The sequence below is a fragment of the Athene noctua genome, chromosome 3 (assembly GCF_965140245.1).
Source record: "Athene noctua chromosome 3, bAthNoc1.hap1.1, whole genome shotgun sequence".
Lineage (NCBI taxonomy): Eukaryota > Metazoa > Chordata > Aves > Strigiformes > Strigidae > Athene > Athene noctua.
This window is the reverse complement of record NC_134039.1, coordinates 27,184,428-27,199,903: the sequence shown is the minus strand read 5'-3', so window position 1 is coordinate 27,199,903 and position 15,476 is coordinate 27,184,428. Positions and strand designations below refer to the sequence as shown.

The 15,476-nt window shown below is 42.1% G+C and overlaps 2 protein-coding genes across 2 annotated transcripts in view; one reads left to right on the top strand and one right to left on the bottom strand.

The window, feature by feature from the left end:
• The window catches only part of SYN3 (synapsin III), a 210,696-nt gene that overhangs the window by 49,284 nt on the left and 145,936 nt on the right, over window positions 1-15,476 (top strand). Inside the window, exon 5 of the mRNA XM_074902388.1 lies at window positions 1,164-1,253. Within this exon, the coding sequence (XP_074758489.1) occupies window positions 1,164-1,253 (90 nt within the window). The remainder of the gene's footprint in view (window positions 1-1,163; window positions 1,254-15,476) is intronic.
• TIMP3 (TIMP metallopeptidase inhibitor 3) overlaps window positions 4,182-15,476 on the bottom strand; it is a 42,291-nt gene continuing 30,996 nt past the window's right edge. The window contains exons 3-5 of the mRNA XM_074902392.1: window positions 10,180-10,291; window positions 9,374-9,495; window positions 4,182-8,742 (exon numbers count right to left, since the gene is read on the bottom strand). Of these exons, the coding sequence (XP_074758493.1) occupies window positions 8,545-8,742; window positions 9,374-9,495; window positions 10,180-10,291 (432 nt within the window). The 3' untranslated portion in view covers window positions 4,182-8,544. The remainder of the gene's footprint in view (window positions 8,743-9,373; window positions 9,496-10,179; window positions 10,292-15,476) is intronic.

The window sequence follows — 15,476 nt, the reverse complement described above, 5'->3', positions numbered from 1 at the left end:
GGGATATATATTACCTCTTACTCTCTTTGATATATCAACCCTGCTTCAGCAACATTTTCTGTCATGGTTATTAAGTTTTTCTCTTACAGTTTTGGGTTTTTCTCCAGCTGATCAATGATAGACTGAACAGGGAGGCTGCACACAACACACAGGATAGTCTCTTCACTTCACAGATGGCCAAAGCAGAGCAGGAATTTGCTGTGCTACGCTTCTGTTGGGGTTTTGGAACCTGGACTTAAATCAAAACTCAGTCCTACCATAGGGAGCTTTGTGTCTGGCTGGGCACAGCCCTGAATGATAAGCAGTTTATGACAGTGATGATAGGGGTGATAATGATGAAGTTCATGCTGACAGGTGGGTCAATGGCAAATGTTTGCCCTTATGTGTGAAATATGAGCAATGTTGCTTTCTCCATTGATGTTACATACTGATTTCTCTAGATACCATCCTCACAGACTGGTGCCTCCCTCAGACCTCACTGGTAGATGGAATGGGGTAGCACATGATCTCCCCTTTCTCCTGCCATGCATGGGGGCTGTTGGGAGACCCTTGGTTCATAATAAATGTCAGTTATGATTGACGGTGGGTTCGTGCTTCCTTGGTCTAACACTCGAAACAGGTAGCACTGGCAATTCCCTCCAGTCATCTCTGTCCCTTAGCAATTCTCCTTCCCTTTAGTACAATGGGTAAACGTGCTTTGCTTTGATTTGGCTTCAGGGCAGAGATCCAAGGGATAGCTTTGATTTATTTTGTCTCTGCTCAGGAGTGTCAGTACTGATTTCCTGCCTGGTCACTCCCCTGAGCCCTTTCCTCTACCAAGGAGAGCCCCCCACCTGCTCCCTGGGCACATTTGGAAAGCAAAGCTTGTTCATAGCAGATCTGTAACTAAACCCAAACTAATCCCCTTCTGGCTCTTGAACCCTTTCTCTGCTCTCTTAGTCCAAGGTTTGTGTACACAGGCTGGCTTGGCCCTGGGTAAATACAGCAACCTCGTATTTTCTTGCTGCTCTCAGGTCAAGAAAGCAAGGTGGGAAAGGCATAATAACATGTTTCTCTCACCTCCTTTACCAGTATCAGAACATTTTGCAAGCACTTATCTGTTACACAATAAGCCACTGACATCCACTGCATCTGTTTTTTTCTTCCCTCTCCCTCACCCCAAGTTCTCTCAGCTCATTAAAATCTTCAACTTGCTGGGTCCTGAGAAGTTCCCCCTTGTGGAGCAAACATTCTTCCCAAGCCATAAGCAGATGGTGAGTACCTTTGCTTTCATCTGATGCCAGCGTGGATGGGGGGGGGCGGAAGCAGAAAATGTGAGTTGAGCACAAGAGATGATGTGGGAACTGCTGGGAAGAGTCTCAATTTCACGTACAAAGAATTACTAGCTAAAAAGCAATATGCAAAAGCACTGCTCAGGAACCCTCTTTCCTTTCTTGCTCAGCACCCCCCCAGGTCACGTATGGACCCTGAAAAAGCAAACAATGATAACAGGCTCAGACCAAAGCAAAAATCCATTGTAAAATCTAGTCAGCAAAAGTTCATCCTAAAGGAACCACTTTACTCAGATAAAGTGGATTTTTTTCCTCCTCCTGGAATTGTTTAAAATACATTGACAATTTGGGACATTGGCCGTAAGAGATGTTTGTTTCACAATGTCAGTTTGCTTGGTCTGTCACATGGGTGCCATTTGTGAGACATTTATCAGCCTGACTAGGTACTCAAAGTAAATTGGCGTTCTTGAAAAAGAATTTGCTTCAGCTTGTAATGTTTCCTTTGCACAGTGGCTCTGGAGTCTAATCTTCCTGTCGACAACTGAGTGTTTAGTCAGTGCTTTGTGTCACTACTGGGCACTAAGAGTTTGCTTTTAGGGCACCTTCCAAAGAGATCTGTGTAGGTGTGTTTAGTCCTGGAGAACACAACAAAGCAAGTGGCTTTCTTTAAAACTGTTCATGTCTCTTGTTTTCCCTGGGTTAAAAGGATGACTAGTCCTTCATGAATTTTTGCTCCAAGCTTACATCCATGAATTGGTGGCTCTTCTTACCTGGTTGAGGCTTTGATGAGACCTTGTGTGAACCACGACTCCTCCGTGTGAGCTACTGGCTGGCTGAGCTTTATTTCCCATGCTTGATTGTGAACTCAAGCAGCATTGGCAGCCTTAAGATTAGGGTTGTTGAGATGTCAAATTAGGGCTCAAAAACATTCAAACCCTTTTCTCACACACTTGTTGCAACACTATGGGCCAACCACAATGCATAATAGGGTGTAGGAACCTGATGGTGCATATAGGCACCGAGTGGAACTTCAAAATTCAAAAGGAATTCTCATTTAGGTTATTGTGAAAAATCCCACCAGTGCTCGCTTGGTACCTGAATACTTTGAAACCTGGTCCTTCATCTCTGTTCCAATACTCTGTTCACTACCTGTGCTGTGTGGACAACAGCACTTCCATACTTCACAGGCACATCATGAAGGTAAGTGCAGTCATGAGTGCTGTGAAGCACTCGAGTAATGCAGTGGTAAGAGCTGTATTATCATTTAAGACCTGAAGAAACTGATGGTCCCTAAACACTATGTGACTGTTGCAGACTTTTAAGACAAATTAATTGATGAATCCTGTTTATTTAATTCCAGGTGATTAATAAAGAGGGATTTGTGACATATGTAATCCTTCAGGACAGTTGTGACATTCTGACTATCACTTCAGGAATGGTATTTTTGGAAGACTTAAGGTTTTCATTGCAAATATGTTAGCACTTTTAGCACTATTTTGTTGTCTGGAAATCTGATTCTTGATTCCTTAGCATGTAAATGCATTTGTTACCAGCACAGGAGTTCGGTTCAGCAGAGCACTGACCTTAAGTTCATACACTTGTCATCTTTATAACTGTTCACCTACTTGGAGATGCTATTGCTTACTCCCAAAACAATACAAGAACATTTTTAAACTGTAGATGATCTCATCTGAATACAAGCTATTGTTAATATGCAAGCTTGAGTAATCTGGTTTAAATCACTTTCCAAACATTTACACAAGCAACAATGCACTTGGGCAAATTCAGGTCAGCCCTTTCCAGGTGGGGGGTCTGCCTCATGGGATGAATCTATGTAGTTTCTCAAGATCCATTCTGGGTGAATCTTCACGGTATCCTGGGCTGTGAGAGGCTGAGAGGGCAAATGCTTACACCAAGCAAGCTCTGTTGCAGTCAACACTCCACCAAGTACCTGTGAAAGTTGCTCGCCCACTGTGCATCAGCTTCTCCATGTGCCAGAAGGAATATAATGATCCCCCTTTCTCAGTCTTTTTCTTCCCTTTCCTGAAGGCATTTTCAAGCTATACCAGCTAGCACTCATAAAATATGCTGTGGTCCTTTGATGGCTGACCCCCTGGCAGTACTTATAACTAGTGTTATGGTTTTACCTCTTTGCAATGAAAGATACTTTAAAGAATGAAGTTCTTGCATAAGAAACCCTCATCCTTCTATGTCCAAAACTTTACAAAGTTTACTTTTTAAACCTTTGGATTAAACAGAATGGATTTTAAAACCTGTTTCATTCTTTCATCCGTGTTCAATAGAGATTTTCCTAAAGCAAAAGTGAGATAAAGGAAATTTCTAACAGTAGGCCCATTTTATGAGCATTTTAATTTAGTTGAAAATGCTTTTCTGAAGCTTCTTTCTCATGACGACAGGGCATTTTTAACCAGCCTTAAACAGTAAGCCTAAAGAGAGGACACAAGGCTCTGACATTTGACAGAAGGTCCAAAAGATTAATCTCTTTTCCCATTGCCACGGACATGTACCTTTCAACCTTCCCCCCTGCAATCAGTTCACTGGAAGTAAGAGCAATCTGGCATCTCTTCTTCTAAGGCCCTACTGTTGCTACATGACAGCCATAATGACTGCCTTGCTCTGTAGTGACCCCCTATGGCCAGTTAACAAGTGGGATACATTAACTTCAAAAGCGATTTTTTGCCTCTCCTGGGCTTATAACCCCCATAACAATTCTTAGATCAAACTCTTAAAAGGACTGCTGGAGGGATCTTTGCCAAAGCGCAAGAATTACTAGAGGTAGAATATCTGCTTTGGGCCCAATAAAATGGTATCAAGAAAGTGTAGGAAATTAATAAATCCACTTGCAAATCCATTTGTGTACATCCACTAATAAGTGAAGCAGAGACAGAATGTCTGTGATAGAAATAAAACCACTTTATTGTTTAGAATAAAAGGACACTATAAAAAAGTGAACATTATGCAACATTACCTTAAAAGACAATATACATTCACTGAATATAAAATTTATAAATAACATGGAGGAAAACTGTAAACAGTGCTAGAAAATTTAGCAACAAATACATTCCTTCTGGACAAGATTTTTCACATGGGTTTGGTTCCCTCCCCAAGTTTCCATGACTATCAGGAACAGTACAGTGGCTCTATGAAGGAAGGACAGTGTCAGAGAAGACAGTAGAGGGAAAGCAGCAGCAAATGTTTAGTAGACTTTTAAGATTTTTCTCAATACTAGTAGCTTCAAAAGCCACTTATTCTGAAAAAAGACAAAAAATTATTGCAGTTCCCTGAATTTTGTTCTGCCCTTCTAAGGTATGAAATACATCATAAGTGAGATACACTTTCAGAGGCATCTGAATGAATGGAATCTTGTTCCCATGGAGACCTTTACTTCAAACACTTTAAAAAATTCAACAGCATGTTTCCCATCACTGTGGGAAATCATTTCACTCCGGCCAAGTATGAATGGGATACTGTGATATGTATAGGTTTTAGAATAGTCCTACATAAAGGGCCATATAACTCTTCAAAATGTGGGAAATTTAGACCTAAAATGGTAGTTTTGTCCCATACAGGGTAGGGGGAAGCCTCCCACAAGAGGACTTTATTCAAGGTACTCCATGGACAGATCTGCTCTCTACCCCTTCCATTTTGGAAAAGGAAAATCAAATCCAGTCTTCCCCAAACTTTCAATATATTCTTTATTTTTTTTGTAATTCTAAAGGGGAAAACACTCTCAAGCAAATCAGGAAAAATAATATCTGTAAATACAAAAGTGAACAGCAACAGTCTAAAAATGAACTATGTATTTTAAAAAGTACTTTTAATAATGTTGGTGCATCTAAAGCATGGGGGTGTGGGAGGGGGAGCCCTCATCCTGTCCAAAGGTCATGCTTGCATGAGCTGTGTGTGCCATTGACAGTTCCTCTAACTGTTATGAGGTGAAGTGAGGAGCATGTCAGAGGTGACAGGAAGATATCTATGCTGCTGCAAGCCATTGTAGGTTCCACAGCCTAACATTTTAGGGAGAACTTCACATCTGCCTCCTCATATCTCCATGCCCAAGTGTTCCTACATATTGCATGGCCTGCTGTAATGAGAGAGAGTTTTGTCCATTGGCAAGCAGAACTGACTTAGCAATTCAGAAGAAAGGAGAGCAGGTAGAAAGAAAGAAGTCTTTAAGTCTGACTTAGAGCCCGTTTAAGCCATTTAATGTTTCCCTCCCACTTCAAGGCAGCCTTCACTCAGGTTCTTAATGCAAGCACAAGCTAAAGCTTTGCCCAAGAAATATATGTCCCTGATAGCATGCACAGAAACAAAATTAAGAAGCCTCCCAAAAGAAATGTATTTTTACTGGATTCTCCCCCCCCCTTTTGGCTCCACATTTTTAAAAGCCTTAACAACTGTTTCTTTACACAGCAAGGGGAAAGATTTGGTACCAAACCCCAACCCCTGCTGATGTAGCTGTTCGCTTCTCAGAAATATTTTACCATCTGTAATACATAATGTGAATATGCTTCATTTTCTGGTAATGCATCTTCTGTTTTGTTGTTTACAAAGCACCTAGCTACATTATATCCTACTTAGGGACACAAGTCCTCATAGTATTAGAATGCAAGTATTTTCACCATAATTTGAGTGCAATACTGTGATGTCTCAGCTAGCTAAATGAATCAGTGACAGGTAAAATATGCAGAGCGGCAGTTCAATGAAAATTCAGATCAACACTTTACTGTATCAAGGGGCATTTTCATTTAGCCTTCCAAAGCCATGAAAAGTGGCTGCAGCTCAAAGAGACATCAGCTTTTCAAAGTCACCTTGAGCTTGAGGAGAGCCATCTCCAGTGATGCTGACTCCATGAGATGCAAACAGTGAGGGTGGAGAGGCCAGCTCCACTCTGTCCTCAGTGACCCTCAGAGATTGTCAGCTGTGCACATCTTGAACAGAGATTGCTCAACTGTACCTAAACACCGTGCCCTGCCAAAAGGGGCAACACTGTGGCCCACCACCTGATCCTATGATATGTGCTGTGAAGCACCTACTCTCCCTCTCATCTCCAATCCATAATTTAGGAGTAGTCACAGGGAAGGGGACTTCTGAAAAGTGTTCCAAGCTTGAATCATAGGAAAACCCAACAGACTTTCAGTGTGCTTTGTGCTGCATTGCCACTCAGAGCAGCTGAAAAAAAAAATACACAGCAGACCTAGGCACCCCTAGGCACCCCTTACATCAATTCTGAAAATGCCCTTTAAAGTTCACATTAAAAATGAAGCTATGTGCTTTTTACTGCAACAAGTTGTCTAATAAATGGGGCATTTCAGAGGACGTATCTCTGGCAGAGCTCTGGTAGCATGCAAGGAATGTAAAAATTCATCAGGGCCAATCTCAGATACCCTTTCGTTTCCATTTGGCAAAGAAGTCCCAAACAACTCGCTAGTAATCGAGGTCACTGATTGTAAAATGCTGTATTGCCCCGAGCTGGAATCACTCCAACACTTTTTCCTGCTGGTGGCAGCTCTGCTTTCTAAGTGGAATGAACTGAAGACATATGGAAACTTGAGATAAATAATCATAATAATACAAAAACGAAGTTAAGCATCATCTTCTGCCTGCCCAAGCCCTCCCCATCCAAAACTGTCACCCCATTTTGTCAGCACCCCTTCTTCACCATCATTAAAACTTAAAATACTTTTATTTGATAAGAAAAATTATATTATGGTTTTCTTAATTAAAAAAAAAAATAGAACAAAAAAACTTCTCCAGTCAACAGCAAAGCACAAGACAGTAAGGCTCCTCCTCCCACATCACTGCAGGACGTGAGCACATGTAAGGGCTGTGCTGAACAGTGCCTCGAGGGAAACATGGCACTTAATACAGAAGGAATCCTCTGGGCAGCTGAAAGTTTAAGATCCCTGCCAGCACTTACTAGGAAACCCCTTATCCTGGCCTAGCTCCGCCCCCCCCCCAACTTCCTTTCACTATATAAACCAATGCAGCTAGTGTAGCTGCAGGGGAGGAACAGTGGTGCAAGAAGGTACAGAGGAAACGACAACTGTAGCCACTACTGCAGATAGACTGGAGCTTCAATATCTTAAAAACAACTCACTGACGTGGAATGTCAATATTTCTGTCTTTAGAACACAATCAAACCATTCTTTTGTTTGTAACACAAAAAAAAAAAAAAGATGCCCTGTCAAAAATAGCTTATGTCATTATATGTATATACATCTTAGCTCAGCAAAACACTATTTTGGCAATAGATTTCTTTTATAATAAGAGCTCTAGCAAGTCTCCCCTTTCACTCTTCCACATGATTGATTTAAAGTTGGTATTTTTGCATCTGTTTGGTTTGAGGTGTTCACAAGCTGTTTTGCTGTTGAAGCTAAGCTGAAAAAATTTTAGGGGCCAATGCTGCTCAAAACAGAATGGCACAGCACTTCATCTGCTGTGCTGTAGGTGGATTTACCTCCCTGAACATAGGGGAATTTTTTTTTGTTTGTTTTTTAAACAACAACAAAAATACAAAATACTCTCTCTTTTATTCTGGGGAAAGCCAGAATTTCAAATGTGCTGCTGCATTCACACTGTGACTAAATTAGCTAGGACAATCACTCAACAATGCTTTCACCAGATGATACAGTCAAACACACCAGGTGAATTCTCCCACTGCTGGAGTCAATCACATTGTCAGTCTTTCCATAGAGGAGGATTTCTTTTGGACATCATTTTTTCCATAGAGCTGGGTTTCTTTTCAGTTTGCCAATCTGATTAATGAAACCCGTTTTCCTTTGAATAGATTTGTCTACATATTTTCAGCACTTAGTGCATGAGGAGGGGTGACGAGAAGCCAGAGCATAGAAGAATACAGTGCCTAATTGGCATAGTTTTTAGACTTTTGTTTTCCTAAAAAAATAGAGATTATATTGCTATGGCTAATGATACATGTAAGAGAGCAAGAGCTCCATTTTTTATCTTTTTTTTTAACTCCCACTTTTCTCTCTGGTGTGCAAAAGTAAGTTCCCAAATGTCATCTGATCAAAATGAGTGGTATCGAAAAATGGAAGAGGTGAATACAAATTCAGTAAGGTAGCACAGACTTTTTTTTTTTTCCTTTTCTTTTTTAAGTGTTCGAAGTGCTAAAATTTGCAAAAACAGGCACTAATTTCATTGTCATCATCATGATCTGGTAAGAGTTAGTGTCCAAAGGAAGATCAGCCACAAGTAAGGAAGAGGGGAGATAAGGAAGGCATAAGCATGCTCAGGGATCTGTGGCATTGATTATCATTTTATCTGGAGGCGCCCATCCTCTATACCAACTGCAGTAACCTTCTGCCCTCTGAATGCAGGCATAGTGCTTCGCTTGGTATCCTGAGTGGCCAAAGTTGGAGAGCATGTCTGTCCAAATACATTCATTCTTGGAGGTGGCAAAACAGGGCAAATAGTAGCAGGGCCTAATCTGCAATTGTAAAGAGCAATCAGGTAAGACTACATAAAAACAACATTATAGAAAATGTCTTTACCAGAGACAAGGGATTCAAAATTCAACTCCCTCAAATCTTGCTTACTAACCCAAAATTCAGCCTCAGTTTAGTAAGCACATAAGCATGTGCTTACCTTCACATACACAGGTACTTCCAGGGTCAAAAGGGCTTTTCAGGTACAGAAAAGTTGAACTTGTGTCTATGTTTTTGCAGGCCTGGGGCCATGAGCAAAAATCTTAGTGCCAGTGCCAGGCTGTGAGGTTTTAAGCCCTCAAAATGTTTACACAGGAAAGAAGTTGGACATATTTTGTCAAGCCTTTGGCAGCTGATTACATTCACCTGCAAATGATTCTGTATGGCTTCTGAAAGCCTTCCCCAAACCTATTAACTCCAACAGGGCATTAAAAAGGCATAACTCTACATTTTTATTTGATTGACTATTCTCTGGTCTCAACACTAAAGCTGAGTTTTACATTTTCCCTGTAAAAACTGCTCTCCTTCCTTTCTCTTCCTGGCTGTTCACCAGTATCATTGGTATTACCAACCAGGGAAAACAGAATTCTAGGGTTTGAATGTCTTACGCCACCTCATTAGAGACGCACGTACCTTGCATCCACAGCCAAGATGATAACGATGATTCAGTCCTTTACGCTGGGACAGAGTCAGCCGGTCCCATTTCTCATACCAGTTGCACAGGCCAGTGTAAACCTTCCCTTCATACACACGGCCTTGAGAACAGAGACATGGTCACAAGTTGGCACTTAGCTCAAGCACTTTTCTCGTTTCCCAAGATTGCTGATGCTCTCAGTATGTTGGCTCCAGTCATTGCTCCGCAACTGCTTTCTTTGTATTAACTGGTTCAGGAATCTCTGGCCAGCAAGATTACAGCACTGCTCTAAGTTAAATAAGAGCTGTAAGCTGTAAGCATCAGCAACAACATGCAGGTGAGTAATGCTGTCAAGATCCTCTCAAAACCAGAGCAAAGTGAATTGACATCTTCACTAAAAAAAAGTCTTGAAAAGTGCTACATATCTGTCTCCTTGCATCCCCTCATCTCAGCAGCCTGCATTTCTAAAGCTCATTCCAAAACAGACCTTCCATTTCTAGCACAGCCAAGTTGCAAGCAGTTCCTCGTGACAGACACCAGCTCAGGCATGAATTGACAGCTGTGGACTGTCAGAATGCGTTTGTCGCATCACTGGGTGTAAGAGATATTTTAGGAGGGGGAGAGGGAAATCTAGAGAGCAAAATGATTCTCAACATTAAAAAGTACTGAACATCAAAATACTGTTGGCCATCTTAACACTTGAAAAGCTGTGTATAGAGCTGTCTACACAGTTGCCCATGGCCTTAGTAGATATATGTATAGAACAGAAGAGGTTTTGATTATGAAGAATTACACTGTCCTTTACCTGTAATCAGGTACTGGTACTTGTTGACTTCCAGCTTGACTCCACAAAGACTCTCAGAGGCTTCTGTGTAGATGTACTGAACATGTGGCATTATCTGGAAGCCCCTGTACATCTAGAAAAAGAATAAAAATGCTTTAGGTCAACTTAAGATGACAACTTTTCACTTGGATTCTTTACAATCTATGATTCTAGACTGGTGGCAAGCAATGAACTTTTAGTGTTTACAAGGGTGAAGGACTAATGGTACTAGCTAGACTCTGATGGAAGTCTCCCCACCAGATCTGCTGGTAAAGCTGAATACTCACTTGCTAACAAAACATTGCAATTCGGCACAGGGACCACTTTTCCCCGCTCACCTTAGTTCCAGTGGCACTGAGTGAGCAAAGCACCCACACTGCAAGCTCTGCCAACATCCTGAACAATTTTTTCCTTCATATAGCTCATAATTACAAAGAAATTAAATTAGTTCAAGTTTGAAATCTTTCTCCTTCATGTGATTTAAAAAATTTCTTCCAAACTAAGGGATTTTTCTTTTAAACAATGACCCTATTTTCCAGCATTGCTGCTTTAAGAGTTTCAAGCCTTTGGCACTTTATTTAAGTCATCCAGCCAGGCACCTCCTCAAAAGCCTAGCATGCACAACTCCTGTTTACCTCAGCAAGGATTTAAAGTTTCTTTAAGTAAATGAACGCCACAATAGAATTCTACCCCATCTCCTAAAATTAGCCTAGTACTGATGGGCACCATAAAGAAAATATATATGCATATTTTTCCTACACTCCTTCTCCTTTTTCATAATCTTTCTTACAGTTCAGTTTAATTCAAATACACTGGCAGTTGAATTCAGTCAGAAATTAGCACGTGTCCTGATCTGACCTGACCTTACTGCTGCCATTTAGGGAAACTCACGCCTACCTGTTGGTAGCATAATGAAGTCTGTGCATAGCAATGAAACAATGTACATTGGACCCAATAATACATATCCTATTTTTGAAACACTGAGGATGATTTTTCTGAAAATTTTATCTTATAGATTTGGTTATCTTTTCAAAGCATTCACTCTTTTTTCCCCACTAACACGAAAAAAAATGGCTGGGCCCAAAATGTTGTGGTGAATGGAGTTAAATCCAGTTGGCGGCCAGTCGTGAGTGGTGACCCCCAGGGCTCGGTTTTGGGGCCACTCCTGTTTAACATCTTTATTGATGATCTAGACGAGGGGATCGAGTGTACCCTCAGTAAGTTTGCAGATGACACCAAGTTGGGCGGGAGTATTGATCTGCTCGAGGGTAGGGAGGCTCTGCAGAGAGATCTGCACAGGCTGGAGCGATGGGCTGAGGCCAACTGGAGGAGTTTCAATAAGGCCAAATGCCGGGGGCTGCACTTGGGCCACAACAACCCCCAGCAGTGCTACAGGCTTGGGGAGGAGTGGCTGGAGAGCTGCCAGTCAGAGAGGGACCCAGGGGTGTTGATTGACAGCTGGCTGAACAGGAGCCAGCAGCGTGCCCAGGTGGCCAAGAAGGCCAATGGCATCCTGGCTTGCATCAGCAATAGCGTGGCCAGCAGGGACAGGGAAGGGATCTTACCCCTGTCCTCGGCACTGGTGAGGCCGCACCTCGATGGCTATGTTCAGTTTTGTGCCCCTCACTACAAAAAGGACATTGAATGACTCAAGCACAAGCATGTCCAAAGAAGGGCAACGAAGCTGGTGCAGGGTCTGGAGCACAGGTCATATGAGGAGCACCTGAGGGAACTGGGGGTGTTTAGTCTGGAGAAGGGGAGGCTGAGGGGAGACCTCATCATCCTCTACAACTACCTGAAAGGAGGTTGCAGAGAGCTGGGGATGAGTCTCTTTAACCAAGTGATACAAGCGACAGGACAAGAGGGAATGGCCTCAAGTTGCGCCAGGGAAGGTTTAGACTGGATATTAGGAAGCATTTCTTTACAGAATGGGTTGTTGAGCATTGGAATGGGCTGCCCAGGGAGGTGGTGGAGTCCCCATCCCTGGAGGGGTTTAAGAGTAAGGTTGACTTAGCACTTAGGGATATGGTGTATTTGGAATCTGCCAGTTTTAGGCCAGTGGTTGGACTGGATGATCTTCAAGGTCTTTTCCAACCTAGATGATTCTGTGATTCTGTGAATGGTCAATATTTAAAAGCTAATGGAAAACAGTAAGTCAGAGAATCACAGTTTCATAGCATTTTCCAGCCTATCCTTTTCTCTGTCAGCCTTATTGATAGAGAGCACATTTATGTTCAGTTTATCTGCAAATATTAAAGTGAGGCAAAAGAGGACAAAAAAATCCCAAACTCAGAGCTATAGATCCTTGCTGCTGCGTCACCTAAACTGTGGTATTCTCTTCCAGGCTGCATTCTATTTCTTGAAGTCCCCTATTATCCCAGGGTATTTCACTATTACCCCAGCTCCTTTAAAATCAACAAAGCTTTTTCTTTCTGAAATTATGTCTGTCGATTTACAGATTCTATGCTAGGCCCAGGTATTGAATATAAAAATGCAAAAACCACCTACTAATTCTGTATGCTGAGAGGTCAAACTATCTTCTGGGCATCCACAGAATGTCTTCCAGGTTGTTTTTTTTTTTCCCCCTTAGTTATATTACCCCAATCAGCATAATCTTAAAATAGCATGACAACTCAGTAATAGCACTATTGTGTAAAGTAGAAGACATGCTAAAGAGTTTGCATTTTCCAGCCTTCCTTCTACACCCAGCAAATATGCAAAGGAGGTGTTTTTTAAAAATTAATCATACTGTATCAACAAAAGCTCACAGATTATGTTTGGAATACACCACTGTGTCCATAAGCGAGCAAAGTCTTTCAATGAACATGGAAGAGCTGAACCTTGCCTAATCTCTACTTTATCCATGCTATTTTCTTGGTATGGATGATCTACTCAAGATCTTCCAAATATGCTCAAGACAGCTGGAGATCTAGGTTCTGGCATGAGCATCCTGTCTGTCCTTAGATGTTATTTAGCCCTCAGTACACTTTTGTTCCTCATCAGTAGAGCAGCTCTGCCTTGCTTCCAAAGGGTACTGTGAGGAAAGGCACATGGAATAAAGATCATGTGTTCAGACCCCATTCTAGTGGGTGTCACATCAAGAAGCTATGATAACAGTATCTAAGCAGATAAGACTAGCTAAGATAAAAGCTGGGGCTGCCCAGTCTCTCCAGGCAATGCATTATCTACATTGCAGAGAGTTGTATGTTGTGCATGTGCAGTACAAGTGATCTGCCTCTCAGAGTGCTAAGCTCCAAGCAGTGTTGGGCTAATTAAGTATCTGCTATAAAGTCTACACGTGCACAGGCATGCTTTGAGCCCATTCTCCCCCTTGCAGAAAGGGCTACAGGCTAGAATAATCACTCCTCTGAGAAGCTGCTCAGGCCCTTCCTACAGGACCCTTACAGTTGTCACTCACATCTTCTGCATCAAACTCAATGTAACTGCCTATGAAGTAACTAGTGATGCTGAACTGGGGTTTGGTTTTCAACTTCTGGACCTAATTTCCTGTTCACATAACCATCAGGGACACCACTGTCAGGGTTGCTGAAGAAAGCACACTCAGCCTCTCAAAAAGCACTTCAACTCACCTCTCAGTGACCTTCATCAGTGCCAGCAACTGTCACGCTAATAGACCTAGTGCTGGAGGCAGAAAGGGCCTGCCTCATTCTCTGATGACTAAGGAAAATTGACCATGACCTTGGTTCTCAGGGGAGAAAAAAGAAAATTTGGCAAGGGAGAAATCTTCTACAGATGCCCTCTTCCAAAAGAAATAAAACAAAAGCATTATTTTTGGATGCACAAAATATCCTGGAAGTGCTATTAGACCAGTCAGAAGAAAGTCAACCATAAAGCTAGCCTTTGCCCTAACTGCTACCCTTGGAGTCCTCCTGTGCCACAAATCTGTATTTTCAGAAGCATAATGACAGGGAACAAGATATTAGCAAGTGTCACATGCTGACTGATGTCTGCTCATGCTACTCCATTTCCAGCTGTGTCAGCATTCCCCTCAGCAGCTCCCATACTGCCTCAGAAATGCACATGCAAATCCTGTGGTGATTCCCGCCGCATGATTAACTTCACCTTGTAATACAATATCCTGCCTTCTATCCCTCCCATGTGAGGTCACACCAGATACCAAGGTTTGGGGTTACCTTGCCTAACTATCAGCCACCTAAAGTTTAGGTTCTTCATATGAATTAGGCATCCTGTCTAGTCAAACACCAAGAACAGACAGCTCCAGAACAACTTAGCCTATCCTAAAATAGCTGTCTGCAACTGGTGGGGTGAATTACACTTTGGTGGTTCCTGTCTCTCTCCATAGACAATCAAGAGAGACGGAAAGACTCAATACCTCATTTTAGTCTGTCTAAAATTAAACTAAATTAATCCCACCCCACTTATTCCCTCTTGAGACTATCACGTTTCACCCCACAGACTCATTTTACACATTAGCAACAAACCAAGGAAAAACTTCTTGCTTCTGGCAGCCTGTGCAGAGTGCTGCCATGGTCAACCAGGACTATTTGCACACATGGAGTAGAAATATCTTATTTCCTTGTTTTTTTGCAGCTTCCTAAAATAGGTTTGGGTCATTCTCAGAATGCACTGCAGCGTCACAGAACATGCAGGGGTTAGATCAGTCCTGTGCAGATTTTTGGCACGTGATCTTGAAATATCCCCACAGTGCAGGGAGGCAGAGATTGCTTTAAAGAGCACAGGAACTTTTCAGAAAACAAATCTGAACACTAGAAAGCCTGGCACTGTTCTGTGCCTGTGGGCTGACCTTGTGCTCCAGTCCAGGCCCCAAGCTAGATTAGTTGTGAAATTCAGCAACTAGTTTGGGACTGTTAGTGAGAGCAAGAATCAGCCACAGCAAGCTCCAAAGAACCCATGAAAGAAACACAAAGGTTGTTTGTTGCCTTTTAAGGCTCTCAATGCTTTTCACAGGGAATTCAGTACACACTGATAGACTAAATGGCTTGTTTATTTTTGATCTGCAGATGGGTTTATAGGTGGTCAAAAACTACTGACATGGTAGTTTTATCTTCAGAGTTGCTCCCATGCAACTGTGCAGAGCCATAGGCCTCCTTAGTCTTCTTTTCAGGAGGAGGTCAGTCAGCTTTCACTGGGGAGAGCAAGAAAGATGTACTGCATCATTCTGATCTCCCCCACTGTAAGGAGCTGAACCTCTCTTTATACTGAAGTCTCTAAGCTCAGCAGAAAGACAGCAGGCTTTCAAAGAAGACACTCAGTTTGTTTATTTACCAAGAACTATG